Source organism: Gracilinanus agilis, chromosome 1, assembly GCF_016433145.1.
Source record: "Gracilinanus agilis isolate LMUSP501 chromosome 1, AgileGrace, whole genome shotgun sequence".
NCBI classification, from domain to species: Eukaryota; Metazoa; Chordata; class Mammalia; order Didelphimorphia; family Didelphidae; genus Gracilinanus; species Gracilinanus agilis.
Genome location: NC_058130.1, coordinates 141,043,413 through 141,066,124, shown reverse-complemented (window position 1 = coordinate 141,066,124; position 22,712 = coordinate 141,043,413). Strand labels below are relative to the sequence as shown.

At 38.4% G+C, this 22,712-nt stretch overlaps 1 protein-coding gene across 1 annotated transcript in view; it reads left to right on the top strand.

Moving 5' to 3' along the window:
* The window catches only part of PIGQ (phosphatidylinositol glycan anchor biosynthesis class Q), a 36,178-nt gene that overhangs the window by 8,242 nt on the left and 5,224 nt on the right, over positions 1-22,712 (top strand). The window contains exons 4-8 of the mRNA XM_044657137.1: positions 11,935-12,061; positions 14,118-14,271; positions 15,372-15,483; positions 18,273-18,353; positions 19,601-19,715. Coding sequence (XP_044513072.1) covers positions 11,935-12,061; positions 14,118-14,271; positions 15,372-15,483; positions 18,273-18,353; positions 19,601-19,715 — 589 coding nt within the window. The remainder of the gene's footprint in view (positions 1-11,934; positions 12,062-14,117; positions 14,272-15,371; positions 15,484-18,272; positions 18,354-19,600; positions 19,716-22,712) is intronic.

Sequence of the window (22,712 nt, the reverse complement as noted above, 5' to 3'; positions counted from 1 at the left end):
TGGTACTGTGGTATACTTAAAAGTTGTGTATGCGTGTGCATGCATGTGCTCGTGTGTGCATATGCTCATGCAACATTACTACAACCAATGTCCTTTGTTTTGGCCCGATGAAACTCAAATCCAAAATATCTTTGGTTACTCTTGAATAAACAGGACTGTTCTTCACTGCTGCTAGTTCTAAAATGTAAAGTAATTAACGAAACACAGGCAAATTTCATAAAATAGCTGATGTTTTAAAAAATTAAGTGTATTCAATGATTACACCAGCTTCCTCTGTTTGAGGAAATTAAAGTCTCAGAAAATAAATTTTTACAGTTAAAGAAATTAATTTATAATCATGTGACTTGTGAAAGAATATATTAGTGGTGAAACTTGAAATTGAGCAAAGAAGGAATGAAATACTCGACTTACATTCCCAATTCTAACCATGATTTATGTTATTTTGCCTGTGTTGAAAGACCTTATTTTGGTCTTAAAACCAATCTTTTTATGTCATTTATTGAAGAGGATACCCAACTTAGAAATAATTTGACTGAAGGATAACTTTGACATTTAATAATTTATTGAATGAAACAAAGTTAACATTCTCTTTCATTTGACAAGATGTAGCTACCTCCTTCCATTTACTAACTCAGTATGGCTATTTTTGGTCTCTGAAAGGACAAGTAAACTCCCTGATCTGGTCTGATTCTTTTATAATAATCTTAGAAGCCGTAGGGTTTTGGCTAGAACCCACTATAAAAGCACAATAAAAAAAAAAAAAATCCTCCATCTGTCTAGTACCATGGACAGATGGACACAGAGTGCTCAAAGGGCAATGGACCATGACACCTGCTTCTGGATCTGTTGTTTACAAATACATCTTATTTTATGTACTATATCTTCCATTTTCTTTTTCAGGATAGGCATTGCTTTGTTAAAAATTTCAACTTTTTTTTTAAACCCTTACCTTCTGCCTTGGAACCAATACTGTGTATTGGTTCCAAGGCAGAAGAGTGGTAAGGGCTAAGCAATGGGGGTTAAGGGACTTGCCCAGGGTCACACAGCTAGGAAGTGTCTAAGGCCAGATTTGAACCCAGGACATCTTGTCTCAAGGTCTGGCTCTCAATCCACTTAGCTACCCAGCTGCCTGCCAAAATTTCCACTCTCTGAGGGCATCTAAGTGGCTCAGTGGATAGAAAGACAGACCTTGAGACAGGAGGACCTAGGTCCAGGTCTGGCCTTAGACACTTCCTAGTTATGTAACCCCAGGCAAGCCTAATGCTTGCTGTTCTTCTGCCTTGGAATTGATATCTACCATTGATTCTCAGTCAGAAGGAAAGAGTTTAAAAAAATTTTTACTTTCTGCTCTAAACCATTGATTCTCTTTCAAAATTCTTTAAAAACTATAATTTTGCTCCTTATTTCTTTCTTTAATTTTTAAAATTAAGCATTTTGGCTACTCTAGGGGTACTTGTGGTTATTCTAGTCTCTTTTTAAATGTTTTTATTATTAATTCTCAATGATCATTAGCAAAAATGTTTCAACATACAAAAGAAGAAAAGAGTATAAAAAATTGTGTACTTCTGTACAGCTCATTTTTAAAGGTTGGAAATCAAATTTTTTTAAAATAGTAACAATTACCATTTGTCCTCCTCATCTGAATTTTTAAAAATTTTCTTCTGTATATTTTAAAATGTTTTACTGATGTTCTTTGTTTTAAGGTTTTTTGCATCTCTATCAATATTGACTAACTCCTACCCCTCTGAACAAAAAACCTCTACTATAACAGATATGTATAATTAAACAAATTAATTCATTGCCCATGTCTGAAAATGTGTGTCTCATTCTGAACCTCTAGTCTGTGACTTCGCTGTCAAGAAGTAGGAGGCATGGTTCATCAGTTCTTTAAATATTTTGATTTGGCTAAAAGTCACTTTTGATAGACTTCTTAAATTTTTCAGAGTTGTTGTGGTCATCATGTAAATTGCTTTCTTGGATTTGCTCCTTTTGCTTGGCATCCGTCATCTAAGTCTTCCCAAATTTCTCTGAATCCATGTTTTCATATATCACAATTTGTTTAGCCATTCCCAAATGGATGGGTAACTACTTTGTTTCTATTCGTTACAACAAAACATACTGCTATAAATACTTTTGTATGTACTCATCCTTTCTTTCTATCTATGGTATCCTTGTGGTATATGCTTACAAGTGTTTTTTACTGGGTCAAAATGTATGTACAGTTTGGTGACTTGGGGAGCATTTTAGGATAAATTGCTTTCCAGAAAGGTTGGACCAATTCACTTATCCACCAACAGTGTATCAGTGCGACAGTTCTCCCAATTCCTCTTTCTTCTTTTCCTCTTCTGTCATCTTATCTGATATGATGGGGTGGAGCCTCAGAGTTGCCTTAATTTGAGCTTCTTTCATTATTAAGTGAGTCGAAGCCTTTTTTTCTATGTTTATCAATTGTGTATATTTCTTCATTTGTCTATTCACATCCATTGCCCACTTATTGATTGAGGAATGTGTGCTCTTGTTTTTTATGTTTGTAACAATTGCAAACATGTCTTGATTATTATAGCTATATGAGAGAAATTTGCTAAAAAAAGATGATTTTTCCCAAATAATTTTTCCCTTCTAATTCTATATACATTGATTTTTCTCATCCAAAAGTTTTTCAGCTTTATGTAACCAAAATTGTCCGTTTGGTCATAGAGAATGAGTATTATCCCTTATTTGGGTTAAAATTCTCCCCCTAGACAAAATTATTCCTATCCCTTCTCTTCCAATCTTTGTAATGTGAATTATTTTTTAAATATTTAGGGCATATGTCCACTTGGAATTTATTGTGTTATATATCTAAGTTGTTGGCTTAAATCTAATTTCTACCGGATTGCCTTTCAGTTTCCCAGAAGTATCTGTCAAATAGGAAGCGCTTGCTCTCTATTAGTTGGTGTCTTTAAATTGCATCTGGATCTTGTTTTCCTAATCTGTTTCACTGATCATTTTTTAAAATTTAAAGATATTTTACCAATTACATGTAATAACAATTTCCAACATACATTTTCCAAAATTATAAGATATATATTACCTCCTTCTTTTCTTTCCCTCCCCACTCTCAGAGATGGTAAGCAATTTGATCTGGATTATACTTGTATTATCATAAAAAGATATTTCCATATTGGTCATTATTATAAGAGAATACTTATATAAAACCAAAATCCCAAAATAAAACCTTAAGTAAACTAAAGTGATAAATCATATGCTTTGATCTTCATTCTGACTCCAGCAATTCTTTCTCTGGAGATGGATAGCATTCTTTGTCATAAATCCTTCAGAATTGTCCTGGAACATTGTATTGCTGAGAATAGCTAAATCTTTCATAGTTCCACTGGTCAATTTTTCTATTTTTTAACCATATCAAGTTTTTATGATTATTGCTTTATAATAGTTTGATATCTGATCCTGCTAGGGCTCCTTCACTCCTACTTTTTTTTCTTTCATTATTTCCCTTAAGATTCTTGTTCCTGGGGCAGCTGGATTGTTCAGTGGTTTGAGAACCAGGCCTAGAGATGGGAGGTCCTAGGTTCAAATCTGGCCTCAGAAACTTCCTAGCTGTGTGACCCTGGGCAAGTCACTTGACCCCCATTGCCTAGCCCTTACCCCTCTTCTGTCTTGGAACCAATACCTAGTATTGATTCTAAGGTGGAAGGTGAGGGTTTAAAAAAAAAAAAAGATTCTTGTTCCTGCAAATTAATTTTATTATTACTTTGATTAGTTCATAAAACCTCTTAGTAATCCCTTAGAAATTCCTTAGTAAGTTGATTGGCATGACACTAAATCTATAAATTAATTTACATAGCACCATTACTTTTATTGTCATGTCCCAGCCATTGATTTTGCTCTGATTATTTAAGCCTTCCTTTACTTTTCTTATATAGTCTCTTTTCTGGGATTCTTAATCATAGTTATTGCAATATTATTCCTTATGGAGATTTTGACTTGCATCCTTTTACACCCCATATTAGTAAAAGTCTTTTTTGTTTATTCACTTCTTCAGTCTGTCTCTTGGTTTTTCTGTATAGGTTTCCTTATATTTCTTTCCTTTCCCCTATTTTTTTATCTTACTTTTATTTGGGACATTTCTTGCTGTTTTAAAGTAATAAAGGAAAGCTGTGCTATGAAATGACCTCTTGACTATTTTGCTTACAAGTTCCAACATATTTCTTCCATAATCCCAGTAGTAATAATTTCTTCCTAACCAACACTCATTTCAGTTCTGTACACAGAGTTTGGATGCATCAACTTATTTTCTGAAGCTTTGTCTGAGTCATCTCACAATTTCTGAGGATTCTACTGCCTTCCTCTTTAAGAGGAAGTAGAAGGCCAGGACTATATCCCTGCCTTATTTTATCATGTAGAATCCAGTGTGTATATGGTGATCTCTAGTGGAGATGGTAAAATTGTTGCAGCATTGATTCAAAAGGTAACTGAGGGGGCAGCTGGGTAGCTCAGTGGATTGAGAACCAGGCTTATAGACAGGAGATCTTAGGTTCAAATATGGCCTCAGACACTTCCTAGCTGTATGACCCTGGGCAAGTCACAACTCTTATTGCTTAGCCCTTACTATTCTTCTGCCAGTATTGTTTCCAAGATGGAAGGTAAGGATTTAAAAAATTAATTAATTAAAAATTTTTATTTTAAAATGTTTCCATGTTTCCATGATTCATTTTATTTCCCTCCCCTCCTTCTTCCCCATTCCCAGAGCCAACAAGCAAAGATTATTTTTAAGTATGTTGTTTTGAACAATTTATCACTTTCCTCAGCTTCTATCCTTAATTATGCTAGTGTGCAAAGGAGAACCGACATTGGGCTGAGCTTCAAAAAATATGATTTTAATTCTGGCTCTGACACAGATTTGAAGAAATGGCACCTCTCATTTTACCTTTAAATTCTTTGTCTCAACTTCCCCATTTACTAAATAAGGGCAGTAATATCCATTTCCTCTTTGCATCTCAAAGATGCCATGAGAATTTATAAAATAACATTTGGCACTTTGAACTCTTAGAAATAAACAATTTCTGATGTGGTTATTGCTTTTATATTTGCCCCTCTAAGAGTAAAGGTGTGTTTTCTTTTTTAAATTTAGAGTGATTTTGCAGCTTTTATTAATAAGACACAAAAGGATTAGTTCAGTAATGTATTTTATTCCTTCTGATGGACTTTGTCTCATTTTTTCTATTTTTCTTCTCCTTTATATTCCTGGAACCAATTCCCTATTTCTCTTTTACTTAAAGTTGTTTGACTATCTTATTAGAATTATAGAATTCTATAATTGGAAGAGACTTTAGAGGTCATCAAGCCCTGGCCATATTTGACATCATCCTATTTACAAAATCTCTGACAAATGGTCATTTAACTGTTGTCTGAGAATTTCCAGTGTTGAGAAACTCACTACTTCATGAGTAAGCCCATTCCATGAAATTTCTTGTTGATGAAGCCAAAACCCCAATAACTTCCGCCCACTGGAGATCAAGTTAAACTGCATTATTTCTCTTTCCCTAATTGTCCATATGGCAGTCTCTTGGAGGCAACTTTAAGAAATTAAATTTAGGGTTTGACTAAATATGAGAATTCTTTTTTTTTTTTTAAACCCTTGTACTTCGGTGTATTGTCTCATAGGTGGAAGATTGGTAAGGGTGGGCAATGGGGGTCAAGTGACTTGCCCAGGGTCACACAGCTGGGAAGTGGCTGAGGCCGGGTTTGAACCTAGGACCTTCTGTCTCTAGGCCTGACTTTCACTCCACTAAGCTACCCAGCTGCCCCCTAAATATGAGAATTCTAAGGTAATATTGTGGTTGCTGATTTAAAATATTACAGCTCAAGTCAAAATGACTTTTAGTAGCGTTTATTTACAAAGAGATGGAAAGAGTGAAAGTAGAGAAATGTAAGAAGAAGGTAGAGAAAAATGTCTAGCCTCTCACATTAAATGTTGCTCTTGTGTCAGACTCAGCCCAGGCAGGGCTTGTTAACCCTCAGCCAGAGGACCAAGCGGTTTCTTATGCAAGGGTTCCACCTACGCATTCTCCTCCAGGAAAGGAAGGCCAGCTACTCACTCACCCAAGACAAAGTCCAAAGGAAAAGATCCAGGGGCAGTCCTCTGAGAAGCACCTCCAAGAGCCAAATCACCAGCCAAAGATCCCCAGACAGGAAGTTCAAGACTTTTTATAATTCTTTTTCCATGTCACTTCCTGTCACTTTCTCTATTTTATGGGAACCAATTGCAGTCTTTCAATTTGCTTAGCACTGCCCAGAGGGTGGTCCGTAGTCTCTGGATATGTCACTCAATTTAGTAAGTGATTTGGAAACTCCCTTACTTAGTGTTAAGTAGGGGTGTTTAAGTTTTTGGTTGATTAATTTAAAAATTGCTGATTGATAGACAAAGAAAGTTTGATTCACTCTTCACACACAACAAAAAATCAAACCAGCTTTTACATATTATTCCTCATCCCAAGTTCATAGAGTTATGTTCACATGACATGTCCAGAGGAAAAAGTCCAGGAAAAAAAGCCTGATTTTCAGGAATCCTAAGATTAAATGAGATCATTTTCAACAGAAGGTAGTTCAGGTATGTGAGGACTAACTGACAATGGGAGCCTGTAGTGACAGATTCCCATTTTTCTCCATGAAGTGTCAATATACATATCTAAGATTGTCACTGATGAATAGTTTTATGATCTTCTAAGCATTGTAACCCTTCTCATTAACTTATTGGCCCTCTTCCGCTGAGTTTTTGTCTAAGTAGAATGTTCTCTTTGCCCTCTGTATCTGAATATAGCATATTTCACAGGTTATGAAAATCAAGTGAGATGTAAGTAAAGCACACTGCAAACCTTCTATCGTGTGAACTATTATTATTCTTGGTGAAGCATTACCTCCCTATTCTCTCCTGTCTTTTCATTTTTTAGCAAAAGCAGATCAAGTGTCTGAGTTCAGAGGGTTCATATGTTTTATTCTGTTTCTTCTAAAAACTAGCAAAGTCTTTGGAGATCAGGAAGCCCACACTGGGGCAAAAAGGTCTACAAAGCAATATGTCTGAGATAGTTGGGCATGGCCTATACCCAAAATTGTAGTGCTGTGTCAGATTCGGGGATTAACTTCTCTAATCATTGCAAAGCTCCCTGGACACCCTTGACTGGAAACCTTTTGACTTCAAAATTGTACAGATATATAAATATTTAATTTAAAAAAGAAAACCTCTTCCTGTTGCCAGGCTCTTATGCTTTAAATATTACATAAGTTCTATTTATAAAGTATGTTCTGTTCTCAGCTGCAAGGGCAAGATTTGTTGGCACAAGGCAGTAGTACTTTCGTGACAGTAACTGATAAGGGAAATGTTGGAGGAGCTGAGAAACAAGTACTAGACTAGAAAGATGGATTTTTAGAGGTTAGGAAAATGACTAGAATGAACATACCCGATGTTTCAGAATTTTGTGGGCTTCCTGTGCATCCCTGAAATAGGAAACCTCATTCTGTGCTTTCCTCTTAGATTTAGTATTAACAACAAAGCTAAAAAAACTAGTTATTTTTTTTCAGGGATTGTCTTTTTTCACAAACTGTTTTTGGAAATTGGTTCTCTGGTGTTAATTTTCTCTCTTACTAATTAATACTGATTCACTGATAACTAATTCCACTGTGAGTATAACTGTTTGATTCAGGGGTCATCAATCATTAGATAGTGGTATAGCAGAGTTCCAGGCATCCTGGATCTCAGGCATTCCAGGTGGGTGAAGGGGAAAAGAAGGATGACACACATCTTCTCCTGGGGCAGGAAGGGAATATTACTATTCTGATTCCTCTAGAGCAGTGATGGGCAAACTACGGCCCTCGGGCCAGATGCGGCCCCCTGAAATATTCTATTCAGCTGCATGACATTATTCCTAATCTGATGAATACAATGAGTAGGATACAATACAATGAAACTTGAAAGAGTTGCCTTAGAAACAGACTGACAGATGAGCATTTCCTTTCCTTTGGCCCCTCTTTAAAAAGTTTGCCCATCACTGCTCTAGAGACTAGTAGTTGTCTTGCTCTGTTAACTGTTGTTTGAATTTTTGATATTAAAAGGATTACTTTAAAAAATTTTTACACATTTCTCCAATAAAGGCCTCATTTCTTAAATGCAAAGAGAAATGAGTCAAATGTATAAGAATACAAGTCATTCTCCAACTGATAAATGGTCAAAGGGTATGAACAGACAATTCTCAAAGTAAAGCTATCTATAGTCATGTAAAAAAATGCTCTAAGTCACTAATGATTAGAGAAATACAAATTAAAATAACTCAGAGGTACCACTCAGTATCTATCAGATTAGCTATTAAGACATAAAAGAAGAATAACAAAACCTGGAGATGTGGGAAAATTGAAACTCTAATGCACTGCTGGGGGAGTTGTGAACTGATTCACCCATTCTGGAATGCAATTTGGATCTGTGCCCAAAGGGCTATAAAACAGCACATACATACCCTTTGACTCAGCAATAGCATTACTAGGTTTGTATCCCAAAGAGATAAAAAAAAAAAAAAAGGGGAAAATGATCTCTGTGTTCAAAAATATTTAAAGTAGCTCTTTCTGTGATGGCAAAGAATTGGAAAGTGAAGAGATACCTATCAATTGAAGAATAGCTGAATAACTTATAGTATGTAATTGTGATGGAAATAAGAACTAATGACCAGAAGGAACTCAGAAAAACCTGAAAAGACTTAAAAAATGAACTGATGCAGAATGAAGTAAGCAGAAACAGAACACTACATAGTGACAGTGATATATTATGAGATGAACAAATGTAAATAACTTAACTGTTCTCAGCAATACAATGACCCAAAACAATCCCAAAGGACTCATGATAAAAAATGCCATCTGCTTCCAGAGAAGGAACTGATGGAGTCTGAATCCAGACCAAAGCAAACTTTTTCCACTTTTTTGATTTGGGGGTAGGGGTAGCGATTTGAGTTTCCTTCCACAAAAGGATTAATATGCAAAAATGTTCTACACGATTGTACATGTAAAATCTATATCAGACTGCTCACCATTTCATGGGGAGGAGGGGGAATTTGACACTCAAAAAAGTTTTTATATGTTAAAAATTCTTTTTACATGTCATTGGGGAATTTTTTTTTAAAGGAACAAGTGGACTTCCTTTCAGATCATTACAGATGCAGAGAAGACCAATGACTTGCCTCAGTCACATAAGCAGACTCTTTTGACTTCAATATTGTATCATGTTATTCAGTTTAATGCAGTACTACTGCAGATTAGGGGTATAAGCTACACTCAAACTACTTTTCTGCCCAGCTGCCTGTTCCTCTCTATTCTCCTTTGGTGGGTATCATCTGTGTCACAAAGTGAGTCCAGGAGCCCAAGCTTCTGGCCTAGGCCCTCTTATATTCCTCCATATTTTTATGATGACTATATTGGCACCTATAGGTTTAATTATCATCTCTATGAATATATCTCCCAGATTTATATATCTGGGAGGACTAGTCTGTCTCCTAAGCACATCACTTATCACCAATTTCCTATTGCACATTTCAAACTGGATATCCCCAAAGCATCTCAAAATTGAAAATAAAACTCCTTAAATTTCCCCAGAAAACCTATACCCCTTTCGAACTTCTCTGTTAATAGATTTTTGCTTATAATTTTATATATTACATGTATTTAAAAACACTCTAAGAAGGGATCAATGATACAAAGAAGTTAACACCTGGACTAAGAGAGTCACATTGTTGTCTGTCCTTAAGGAAAATCCTTTTGGCAGCTTTTTGATCTTTTCTGTTTTCAAGCTCTTAAAATATGAATTAACCACTTAAAGTTCTTAAGTATCTGACCAAGGTAACAAGACACCACCATTCTTCTAGACACCCAGATTTGCAACCTCATGGTCATCCTCAACTCCTCCCTCTATCACACCACATATCGAGTTAGTAGCCAGATTTTGTCATTTTTCTCTTCTCTGTTTTTTCACATGTCTCCTCTCCACTCACATAGCTACCGCCTTCATCCAGCCCTTGATCACCTTTTGCCTGGCCTATTCCAATAGTCTCCTAATTGTCCTCTCTAGCTCAGGCCTCTCCCAACTCTAATTCATCCTTCACATAGCTGTGAATTTTTCTAACATACTGATCAAGCCCCTCTCCCAAATCAATAAATTCTAGTGTTTCCCTATTAACTCTAGGATCATAGAGACAATCGGGTATCTCCCTTTCTCTCTCCTCCCTTTCTCCTCCCCTCTCTCCTATCCCTTTCTCCCAACACTTCATATCTCCTATCTCCATGGCTTTTCACTGACCATCTGCCATGCTTAGAATGCTTTTCTTCTTCTCCTCTGCCTCTCAAGAGCCTTTGGTTTCCTCTTTATGCAGAAGCTAATTCCTGGCACAGGCCTCTTCCTCCTCCAAGCCTTCCCATCTAAGGTCACCTTCTGTCTGCTTGGGAGGTGACTTGTACATACTTATACAGTCACAAATAGTCATGTGTTGTCTCCTCTCATTGAGCGTATATGTTCCTTGAGGCCAGGGACTGTTTGATTTTTGTCTTTGTATCTCTAGCACCTAGTTCTTAGGTGATTCAATGATTACTTATAAACTCACATTTATGGGGCTTTTTCAGCTTTACAAGATGTTTTCTTCAAAACAACTAAATAAATATGAAATAATTTGGTAGGAGAGATATAATCGCCGAGGCAATTGGAAAAGCCTTCCTGTTAGGGTTGACAACTGAGCTGTGCTTTTAAAGAACCCCAGATTCTTTAGGGTGGAGGTGAGGAGGGAGAGCTTTCCAGGCATGGGGGTGTCTCCTTTAAAGGACCAGAACGAGTAGATGGAAGGTTGTGTGCAGCCACAGGAAGGGCACTTTGGCTGGAATGTCTAGGACAGGAGGGAAATGTGTAGTCAGTCTGGAAAGACAAGATGGAGCCAAATTTTAAAGGGTTAACATAGTTTGTGTTTATCCTGGAGGCAACAGGGAGCAACAGAGGCTTCATGAACAAGAGAGTGACATGGTTATACTTGTGCTTTAGGATCACAGATTTAAGGAGGAAGACACTGAGTCTCAGAGAAGTTAAATAACTTATAAATTCATGGGAGAGTTGGGATTCAAACTCAAGTCTTCCAAATCCAAGTCCAAGGGCTATTTCTGCTATCTCAGGATAACTCTCTGAGATTACATCAGTTTCTGACCCTCATTCCACCTGTGTTGAATTGAGTTGCACTCCATTAAATTGTTCCATAGAATTCACAGCAGTGTAAATGAAAACAATACTAAAAGGCAGCTTGAACCTGTATTCACTGCAGTGACCACTCCTGATCCCTGAAAACAGAGGATGAAATAAACTTTCTCCTCTCAGTAGAGGCCTGAGAGACTAGCAGGGCAGAATGGTACACACCCAGGTGTTTTGACAGTCAGTTTTGCTGAATTTTTTCTTTGTTACAACAGAATGTTCAGTTATTGAGGGGATGCATATACTGAGAAAAGAATGAAGTAAGAAACAAGAATCATCAAGAAAACATTTTTAAAAGATTAAATTATGCATCTACACTTTCCAAATGAAATGAAAGAGAACTGCACATGTTCAGTGAGACATTCCTTTGGTGCTGATAGTCAACAAGGCTGAATGAGAAATTGATGGCCTGACTGGCCTGTTTTATACTTGTGTTTGATCCTTTGTCCCTGACCAAGAGCCAGAAAACCTGGCCCCTGGCCTGCTTCTGACTTGCTGTGGGGCTTTGGGCAAGTTCTTTAACTTGTGTCTGTTCTTTTATCTGTGGAAGAATGACTTACCTCCTACTTAATCTTGGGTGGCTCTGCCAGTGACTTCCTCAGAGCTAAGACCCACTAAACTTTAGATTCAGTATCATTCTCTCCTAAGGACCATCCCCTTTATGTTGACAGCATGTAGCTCGGGAGCTCCAGGACCTATTGCAGTGGTTGATGGGAGTTCCTGCTGGTCTAAAAATGAACCGGGCTTTGGACCAGGTATTGGGCCGCTTCTTCCTCTACCACATTCACCTCTGGATTAGTAAGTACAACCTTTCCTTGTTTGCTCTGCTCTGCGGTGGAATGATGCCCCAGTGAGAAATGAGAAAGACCTAGAAGCACTGGGAGGAAAGAGTGATATGAATGAAGGAAACCAATTTATTAAGTATTTGCTCTGTGCCTAGAAATGTGTTCAGTGTTGGGGAAGCAGACCAAAAAATATAAGACATTCCCTGTTCTCAAGGCACTCAAATTGTAATTGTGGGAAACAAAACATATAAAAGGTCAGTGGCAGAGCAAAAGGAAAGACCTGGAAATAAAATCCAGGAATATACCCTTACCTTCCATCTTAGAATCAATACTAAGTATTGTCTCTAAGGCAAAAGAGCAGTAAGGGCTAGGCAATAGGGGTTAAGTGATTTGCTCAGGGTTCACTCAACTAGGAAGTGTCTGAGACCAAATTTGAATGCAGGACATCTTGTCTCTAGGCCTGGCTCTCGATCTACTGAATCCCCTAGCTGCCCCCATCTTAATATCAGCTTTAAGACAGAAGAGCAGTAAGAGCTGGGCAATCGGGGGTTGTGACTTGCCCAGGGTCACACACCTAGGAAGTGTCCAAGGCTAGATTGAAACACAGGTCCTCCCAACTCTGGGCCCGGCATTCTATCCCTAGTACTATCTAAATGCCAATTACATTGATTTTAGGGAGACAGAAGACCTTCACCTAGATCCTTTTCTGATAGACTATATAGGCTGACCATTCTTAATCTTCCTAGTTACTGACATTGTAAATATGAGATTAGGTTGTTATTCATGTAAAGCAATGGCCCTTCCCTTATTGTCAGTGAAAATTACATGTGGATATTATAACGTATTGCTTTATGACTAATATTACTCTATGTGGAACTTGCACAGAGTATTTCACGCCTAGTGGGGAGGAGGTAATCTATGACTCAGTCTGAACAAATGGTTGCTGATGTTGCAACTAATGGCAGCCAGAAGTAATGGCCCTGGAAGCTGGTGGGAGAGTGCAGAGGCACTGGCAGCTTTGTACCCAGGACTTGGGTTGGAGGAGTAGCAAGAATGCCTGTCAGGTTTTCCCAAGGGAAAATGAGGGCTGGTCACATACAAAGGCCAGGCTGAAATGTCAGCTAGATGGGAGCAGGGATCAATTAGTCAAGAAAGTTGGAGGCTGACCGATTTGGACAGATTTTGGAGGATCACAAGGAAAGATCCCTGTATTCTCCATTTGAGGCCAGTAAAGCCATTTGTCTCTGGATGAACTAAAGAAGGAATAAGGAAACATTGAAGCCAGACAAAGCCCAGACTTTTGGCATTAACAGAGAAAGAGAAGGAGCCTCCACCCCGTCACCTTTGGGTTAATCAAACATGAGGCCAAAAGGAATACAAGTAGGGACCAGTAAAAAGGAAGAAAACCCAAAGAAGAATCAGGTTTGTCCAGTCTCTGCTTTTGTCTGAGTTTGCATTTCCTCACTGTGAACTCCCAAAGAAACTAATGATCACTGAATTTAAAAGAGCTGAAGCATCATTTTCCGAGTTTCTTGAGGCACTCCTATGGCTCACTTTGTTGAAAAGCTTTTGCTAAATTTTCCACTATATCCATTCCAGAAATGTTCTCTTACAAAAAGAAACTATTGAGCACATACTCTGTAGGCATCCTTTCACATTATGCCCTCCTCCTCCCATTCTTGTCACTAGTTCTAAGTAAGAAAGCCAATCTTTTTGTCCCTGGGACCTCAGTAGTTTCATGCTGACTAAAGGTGCTACTGAGTGGCTTAAGTGCCCTCATGTTTAGTGTTAGGAAAGCAAATGAAAGTGGTGGGAGGTAGTCAGTTCACAAATGTGATCTCCACAGAAATTGTGGGGAAGAGAAACCCAGGGCCTGCTCCACAATCCCTTGAGAGGCACAAGTGACTGAAAGGTATTTTGAAGCCACTTGTTAGACAGAGACAGAAGCAGAGTTCCCTGGGGTGACTCTTGTATACCACTTCGGTGATTCCAGCTTTTAAAGCTGCTCCAAGAGAAACAGACCAACTGAGACTGTTCTTCTAACACAGGAAATTATTCTTTTCTTCTAGGTTATATCCACTTGTTGTCCCCATTCATTGAAATGATCCTGTGGTATGTGGGTCTTTCAGCCTGCCTGGGCCTGACAGTGGTGTTGTCCATACTTTCAGACATCTTCGCACTCCTCACTTTCCACATTTATTGCTTTTATGTTTATGGAGCCAGGTGGGTACAGTTGGCATAATTATCCCCCCAAGCATAGTCCTTTGACTGTGTCCACAGGCTCACAGCAGAGGAAGTTAAGCTCATTTCACACTGGCTCCTCCGCACACATCCACCCCCCCACCCCCATTAGTTAAAACTGCAGATAGTGGTGCATGGAAGCAGAGCATAGACAGGGAAGACAAAATCTTAAGCAGCCAGTACAGAGTGTGCTCTGGCAGACTCCGCTCCCCACGCTGCCCACATGGTGTTGCCTGAGACAGCTCAGTGTGGTGCAGGGAGCACTGGATGTGGAATGAAAGTTTGAGTCTGAGCTTGGGAGAGTTAGACCTGGAAGGGACAAGAGCCAGCTAGCCTCATGACCTCACTGCACAGCTGAGAAGCTGAGTCCCAGGGACGTGAAATCTCTGCCAGGCATCAGTCAGAGCTGGCTTCAGAATCTGGTCTTCTATTCCAAACTCAATCTTTGCTCTCTGCTAGATTACTAGTGGGATGAGCTCAGGCAAGTTACTTAAACCCTCTGGGCCACTGCTTCCTCAGGTGGAAGATAGGAATAGTAATACTTACAGAGTCTGCCTTTAAGGAGTGTTGTGAGAAAAAACGCTTTGTAAAATGTAAAGGGAAATGTGAACGTAGTATCATGACTGCTATTATACTGAAAGTTTCTGGGAACTGGACTAGGACCATTGATAGATGGAAGGAGTTGTCCTTGAGTTCAAGTCTTGCCTCTGAAACATATTGGCTATGGACCTGGGGCAAATCACCCAACCTCTCAGTATCCTAGATACCTCTCTGAGGCTATAAATTGCATAGCAGTTGCCATTCTACATTGGCAGAAAGATTCCCCTCAAGACCACTACTGACATTAATGAAAACACATCTGGACAAAAAAAAAAAAAATTTTATATATATATATATATATATATATATATATTTCCTAGCATTTCTGAGTAACAAAAAAATATCCATTAACCTAATCATCCTGCTAATCCTTTTAGGTCATCTCTGATAAATACTTTGATCATGGAATCCCCAGTTTTTCTAACTCACAGGCCCCAAGAACACCAGATAATAATTACTTGAATCATTCCTTTCTTCTGTAGATTGTACTGTCTGAAGATCTATGGCTTGTCTTCTCTCTGGCGCCTCTTCCGAGGAAAGAAGTGGAATGTCCTGAGACAGCGGGTGGATTCCTGTTCCTATGATTTGGATCAGGTATTAGCCAAAAATTTACAATTCTTCTTCTCCTCCAGTCTTTGCAAATGAGCACAGTGTTGGGCTGTTCTCATCTATACTTCCTTGTATTTGGTGTGCCACCTGAATCTCATCTTCTGCTCAGGTTGCATATTGACCAATCTTTTTAGTTACTCATTGGTCAAAACTACAATAGGTATCAGTCTAGGCTGTCCTGCCAAACATGTCAGTTCTTTAATGATGCTCAAACAGAAATCTCTATCCCTGTTAATTTCTCCAATTAGCTGCCACTCTTCTCCATCCACTTCTGTTTTAGGTTAAACGAGCACCATGTCAGGACACATTTAAGTGCTGGCACACTTAATACTCATCCTTCTTGAGCCATTGGCAAGCATACAACATAAAAACTTTGCCAGTGCTTATTCCAGGCATCTATACATTCAATAGCAATTAATTAACCACCTATTATGGTCAAAGAATTCTAGAGGCATTATCTCTGTTTTGTCCTAGAACATTTGTTATTTGGTGTGGGAATGAGAAATAGTTAAAGAAAGAGTACAAAGTGTACTAGGTGACTCAGTGGATAGAGCACCAGACTTGGAGACAGGAGGTCATGGGTTCAGATTTAACACCACACATTTCCTAGCTATGTGACCCTGGGCAAGTCACTTAACCCTGATTGCCCAGCCCTCACCACTCTTCTGGCCTGGAACTGATACTTGATATTGATTATAAGACAGAAGGTAAGGGTTAAAAAAAAAAGTGCTAAATATCAGAGTCTGAGAAAATTCAGTGCTGCCCATTACTTTTGCCATAATTCTTCAGTAGAAGAGCCTGAGCTCATGAAAAAGATCTTGTTTACTTTGCTTTATATGATAGTTATCATTATTTATGCTTTGGCTAAAGACTGACTAGTGAAATATGAGTAAACTTACATCCAAAAGGTGAGTGTCATGAAACAGAAGATGACTTCTCTCTCAATTTGATCCCAGCCAATGCATGTTCTGGGGAGCCTTCAGAGAAAAAGAACTAGAGCTTCCTAGCAAGTTGCCTAGAGTTTTCTGGGGCCCAGTATATTTTTTCTAATCCCAGTATTTGTCATTTAGCAGTATGAACTTCTTTAAACATCCTACCTGCCTGCTTTACTTTGGTCCCTGCCTTAAAACCCAGTCATTTTGGGCAGGTCAACCTGGTATCTGGGGTTTTCCCCTCACCTTTTCTAGCATCATTAGGTCATCCTGCTTATTTTCTGTGGTACAGTTTCAGAATAAACCACAGTGGTTAAGGCCAAGAACTAATATCCAATTTTCTAGAGTAGTAAAAACCTTAAATAGGTTTAATCATGGAGGTATTGAGTCATAGCTGGACTTCACTGTTTCCTATGTTAATAATTAATAAATGGCCATGGGTGGAAAGCACAGTCCTAGAAAAAGTTTTATCATGATTTAAAATGTGCCTACAAGGGAGAACTAGTTTACACCAGAATGCTGCTCATCCATACATCCAAGATAAATAAAATAACATCGGGTACTCAGCATGTGTTTGGGGAGAAGGGAAGGAGAGGAGGACAGGATGGGATCTAGGAACTACCAAGGTGTTTCAATGGTATCTCATAGAATCATAGAACATAATTGATCATCTAGTTCAACTCTTTGCTGAGGAAGAAACCATGATCCAGACTGGTATTATGTCCCTAAGATTACATAGTTAGAGGCAAAGCCTAGGCTGACAGTTAAAAAATTGATTTTTGGCAGCCCAGATACTGAATAATAATATATTCTCTTTTCTCTATCCTGGATGAGGGCTGAGAGAGGTTTTTGGAAAGATAGGTCATAGGAATCCTATTAAAAAACAATCAACCCCTTCCTGGAGACAATTATAACTCCTGATATCCCTGTTTAGAAAGCTTTATGATGTTCTAAAGCCTACTTGGCCATAACAGTAGGATGTGGCCAATTAGACCTGTTGAGAAAGGCACTGATTAAAATTACTTTGATCATAGTATTATCATCTAGAAGTTGTCAGAGGACTAAGATTGAGTCTTTTTCTTATTAGGAGTTCATATTGTGACAACTTTGGGATATTGGTTCTCACCATCTGGACAGTCTAGCATTTGGAATGTGTTTTTGCTTATCTTGATAATATCCATAAAGTATTTAGCACAATGCCTAGCACATAGTAGATGCTTAATAAATGCTTATTTTAGTGTCCCTTTTCCCTTCCCCTTGATGATAAATATATTCTTTATTTTGCAAAAAACTGACTCTTCTAGCTTTTTATCAAGCTTTTCCATCTTATAAGATCAAATGTCATAGTGCCAGTAATTAAACTGTGGTATAGTTGACATACAACACATGGAACTGTCAGGCAGCATTATCAGAATGAAGCTTTCAGAGAGAATAAATTGTTCTATTGAATTTTTTTTTATATATTTTTTTTAAACCCTTGTACTTCGATGTATTGTCTCATAGGTGGAAGATTGGTAAGGGTGGGCAATGGGGGTCAAGTGACTTGCCCAGGGTCACACAGCTGGGAAATGGCTGAGGCCGGGTGTGAACCTAGGACCTCCTGTCTCTAGGCCTGACTCTCACTCCACTGAGCTACCCAGCTGCCCTCTATTGAATTTTCTTGTGAAAACCAAACCATTAAGATTAGCAGAAATTCTATTTAGTTATAGGATGAGTACAAGAGTAAAAAAAGAGGGACCAGAAATGTTCCCACTTTAAGTAAAAGGATTTTTTCAAATTTAGGTTACTCTCATTGCACTTCCTTTTAATGTTAAATATATGAATGTCTGTTTTGTCTTACAGCTCTTTATTGGGACTTTGCTTTTTACCATCCTGTTATTCCTTCTGCCTACCACAGCCCTCTACTATTTAGTCTTTACTCTGGTAAGTGGACAACCCTACTGTTTAATGCTGTTCATCTAATATGAGTGAAGTCTGAAAATCATCCCTAATCTGTTTTTTTTTCCTTTTTGTTTTTTCCCATCTTGGTTTAATATGTTGTACTCCCTCCTGGGACCACAGGTAAAAAGAGCAATATACGTACTGCCAAGTTCTATCTTCCTCCAGGGAGTACTTAGAACAGTTTCTCAACTAAAACCTGGTCCATTGTCTTTCCCCTAGATTCTAATTAATTTTTCCCTACAGGCTTGCTAAGATAACCACTTGGCTGCTTTGATCCTTGTCCATCTGGCAGATGGTCAGCATCCATCATGCCTTATTTGAAGCCATAAAAGTTAAGATTGGGCTTGAGACTGAAATCATTAGGCATTTTGGTTCACCCCTCACTCAATAGCTGATAGGTGCTCTTTAAAGCAATGCATAGCAGAACATAAAGCATAGATGATATTAGCAAATTCCTCCCTCCCTCCCTCCGTCTTTATCATTTGTCTAATAATAATATTAGTTATTCTGAAATGACTTATGGAAAAGGATCATGATTGTATTACATCATTTTTCCTTGCCAAATTTGACTGGTTGCCTTCCTTTTTTAGGGAAAATTATAGAAAGGTTGCTAAGAAACCTCTGCTTTCATCTAGAAAATCTGGCTCTGTTTTTGACCCCTTGACTCTTAGGAACTTTGACAGTGTGCTCTGAACCCTAATTCAATAAGACAAAAAGTACATAGACTGTTTTGCAAACTTTTGTTGTCTTATCTGATTGACTCTTTGTGACCCCTTCAGAGGTTTTCTTGGCAAAGAAAATGGAATGGTTCGTAATTTTCTTCTTCAGTTCCGTTTTTAGATGAGGAAACTGAGGCAAGCAGGATTAAGTGACGCCCAGTGTCACACAGCTAATAAGTGATGGTGGTCAGATTTGAACTTAAGGAGATGAATCTTCCTGGCCAGGCCTAGTGCCACTTAGCTTGCCCATTTTCAAATCTTAGAGAAGTAGTCTCTGGTTTGTAGGTTCCAGCAATGTACTTTTCAGATTTCTTATATAAGAAAGATACAGCCTCTGGTGGGGTCTTAGGTGCTTAGGCAAAGCAAGAGAGCTCATTTCCATGATGGCAGCAGGGGTATCCAAAGTTGGGTTGGATTGGGCAATCTTGGCAGGAAGATGAGTTGACTAGGCTGACTGACCTGCTTGTCTCTCTTGGAAGCTATTTCACAGTGCTGTTTTTCTTGTTCTAGCTCCGTCTGTTGGTGGTGATTGTGCAAGGACTGATCCATTTGCTGGTGGACCTTATAGATTCTCTCCCCCTCTATTCCATTGGTCTTCGGTTCTGCAGGTCCTACAGGCTTGCAGGTAGGTGCTATGTGTAAGGAGAGAACATAGATTTTGGTTTAACTGATTAATTGTATTTCATTTTTACTAGTTAAACCAAAAAAATATATTGGTTGACCAAGAGAGCCTCTGAAATTTCTTCCAAATCTGAGATTCTGCAAAATCAAGTTAGGAAAATCTGGCAAAAAAAAAATTTTAAGTAAAACTAAAGGGGGGCAGCTGGGTAGCTCAGTGAATTGAGAGCCAGGCCTAGAGACGGGAGGTCCTAGGTTCAAATCTGAACTCAGATACTTCCCAGCTGTGTGACCCTGGGCAAGTCACTTGACCTCCATTGCCTACCCTTACCACTCTTCTGCCTTGGAGCCAATACACAGTATTGACTCCAGGACAGAAGGTAAGGGCTTAAAAAAAATAATAATAAATAAATACAATTTTATTATGTTATTTTATTTTATTTTATTTATTATATATTAAAATACATATAATTATATGTATAATATAAAAATAAATAAAAACAATAAAATATATTTTGTATGTTTTATTATTATATTATATTATAATAAAAAATAAAAATAAATTTAAAAACTATAAAGGCATCATAAAGAAGTCTCAGGGGGAAAATAATTTTAAAAAACCTATTTAGGGGGACAGCTGGGTGGCTTTGTGGCTTGAGAGCCTGCCCTGGCCTCAGATACTTCCTAGCTGGGTGACCTTGGGAAAATCACTTAATCTCCATTGTCTGGCTCTTACCATTTTTCTGCCTTGGAACCAATTCACAGGAGTAATTCTAAGACAGAATATAAGGGTTTTAAAATAAAATTAAAACCTATTTAGGAGGCAGCTAGCTGGCTCAGTGGATGGACAACCATGCCTGGAGATGAGAGGTCCTGGGTTCACATCTGGCCTCAGACACTTCCTAACTGTGTGACCCTTGGCAAGTCACTTAACCCCAGTTGCCCAGCCCTTGTCACTTTTCTGCTTTGGAAATGATACTTACTATTGATTCTAAAACAGAAAGTAAGGATTTAAAACAGAGACAAAATAAAAAAGAACATATTTTGGAACCTTAACCCAGGATAAGTTAGATTGGGCAGATTTGTTCATATAAGGCACAGATTTTAATCACATCCCATTTTAATGGTCCAAGAGGTCCATAAAATAAAAACCCAATCCCTCATACCTGTCTTGGCCCAGAGCAGAAACATTCTTGATATTTTTGTAATATCACTCACTGACTACCCATTTGCTTTGACCTAGAGTTTCTAGTGCAGGTTAATTAAAATATAAATGAAAATTACTTCTTCTATCATGACCCACACAGTTGCCAGACTGGAAAGATGAAAGGGCAGATCAGCCAAGTGGCTTACTAGGCCTAAATCAAACCCTTTTCTGTTCATTCATTAGTTTGATTTTAGAACCACTCTTTTCCTGGGCATTAAAGCTCTTTAAAAACTCTCTTGACAGTTACTTTCCAGATCAATTTAAAGGGAAATGTTATAATTAAAATTCTCTGGAAACTACTTCTTAATTTATAATTATTTGTTAAATAATAAAAAGCAGGCCAGAGAAAAAGAAAGCGTCAGCTACATGTGGTCAGCTGCCCTGCCTTCCTTTCTGAGCCACCTACTCACTCTAGATTCTCAGGAAAAAGCCCTCTCACTTCCTCCTTGTATTCCAGTTTATGCTCTTGGTGATGTCCCTTTCCCAAACTCTTCTGATTAGGGCACTCTGACCTTCCTCTAGACAAGAGGCAGTTTTCTGGATGCCAGGCATCATAAAACCTTTAGAAAGGCTGCTCTGTGCACATGTGCACTTTTCTCTGCCACACTATCTCAAGAGACTTGTTTACAGATAAACAAAAGACTTTGTCTCCTCCCCTATTCAACAAGGGTAGAAGAAGCACATTGTAACTTCATTCTGAAGATTAAACTTTTTCCCTTTAAAATCCAAAGGTTATCCTGGAATACCAAAGAAAGGGATACAGGCTAGTGTTAAATTTCCACAGAAAACATTAGCATGATTTAGTTTAGAACTAACTAAAGTAGCTGTTTAGAGTGTGAACAAATCACAAACTCTGGCCAAACTGTACTTCCTTCACAGTGCCCTTTCACTCCTCCCTTCACACACAGTGCCAGGATTGAACTTGACATTAGGTAAAGAAAGAACCTACAGTCTCAATTGCAGACACAACAGTTTTGGTGCAAAAGAGACAAGATGATATATACCAGAATGCCAGCATTTCTAGCTTTGGGACAGTGTTAAGAAGAAAAGGAAATGACTTAATGTTATGACCCTAGAGGTTTCTTCAGTTCTGAAATATGTGATTCTGCAGCATTCCTTTAATGCAGAGGTTGGGACAAGGTCCTTCAGCATAACTGGCCCACTAAGATCTGATCAAATGGAATGAGTCCTAATCTAAACCTGCATCCACAGAACATTCAGTTGATCAATCAGAACTGGCTCAAGACTCATACCTAAGTAGTTACACCCCAAACATCATGAGATTCCTTCTGACCCAGGATTCATGGGCCCAAAATGTCATTCCACCTTTCTTACCTGGAACATGGCCCTTGTTTATGTTGGGTCAGACTCTGCATAAAGAAAAAATTCATACTTGGGTTGATCTTTCTATTTATCATCCTGTGTGCTATGTAAATTTGTCTGCCTGATTTACCTGAGAAGTGATCAATAGAAACTGAGATTGGGAGAAATTTTAGAGGTCACCTGATCTAGCTTCCCACTTGGCATGTAATGGAATCACAAGAGAACTGGTCTTGGCATCAGAAAACCCAAGTTTGAGTCTCTGCTTTATGCCTTACTGTGGAATAATGGGCAAGTCATTTAACTTCTCCAAACTCAATTTCCTCCTCTATGAGATGGAGACAATAACACTTGCATTACCTTGCTCACAGAGTTCTAAGGAAAGTTCTTTGTAAATATCAAACTGCTAAATAAATGAGAGGTGCTATATCCCATAATATCGTTTCCCTGAATGATAGTTTTCAAAACTAGCCTTTC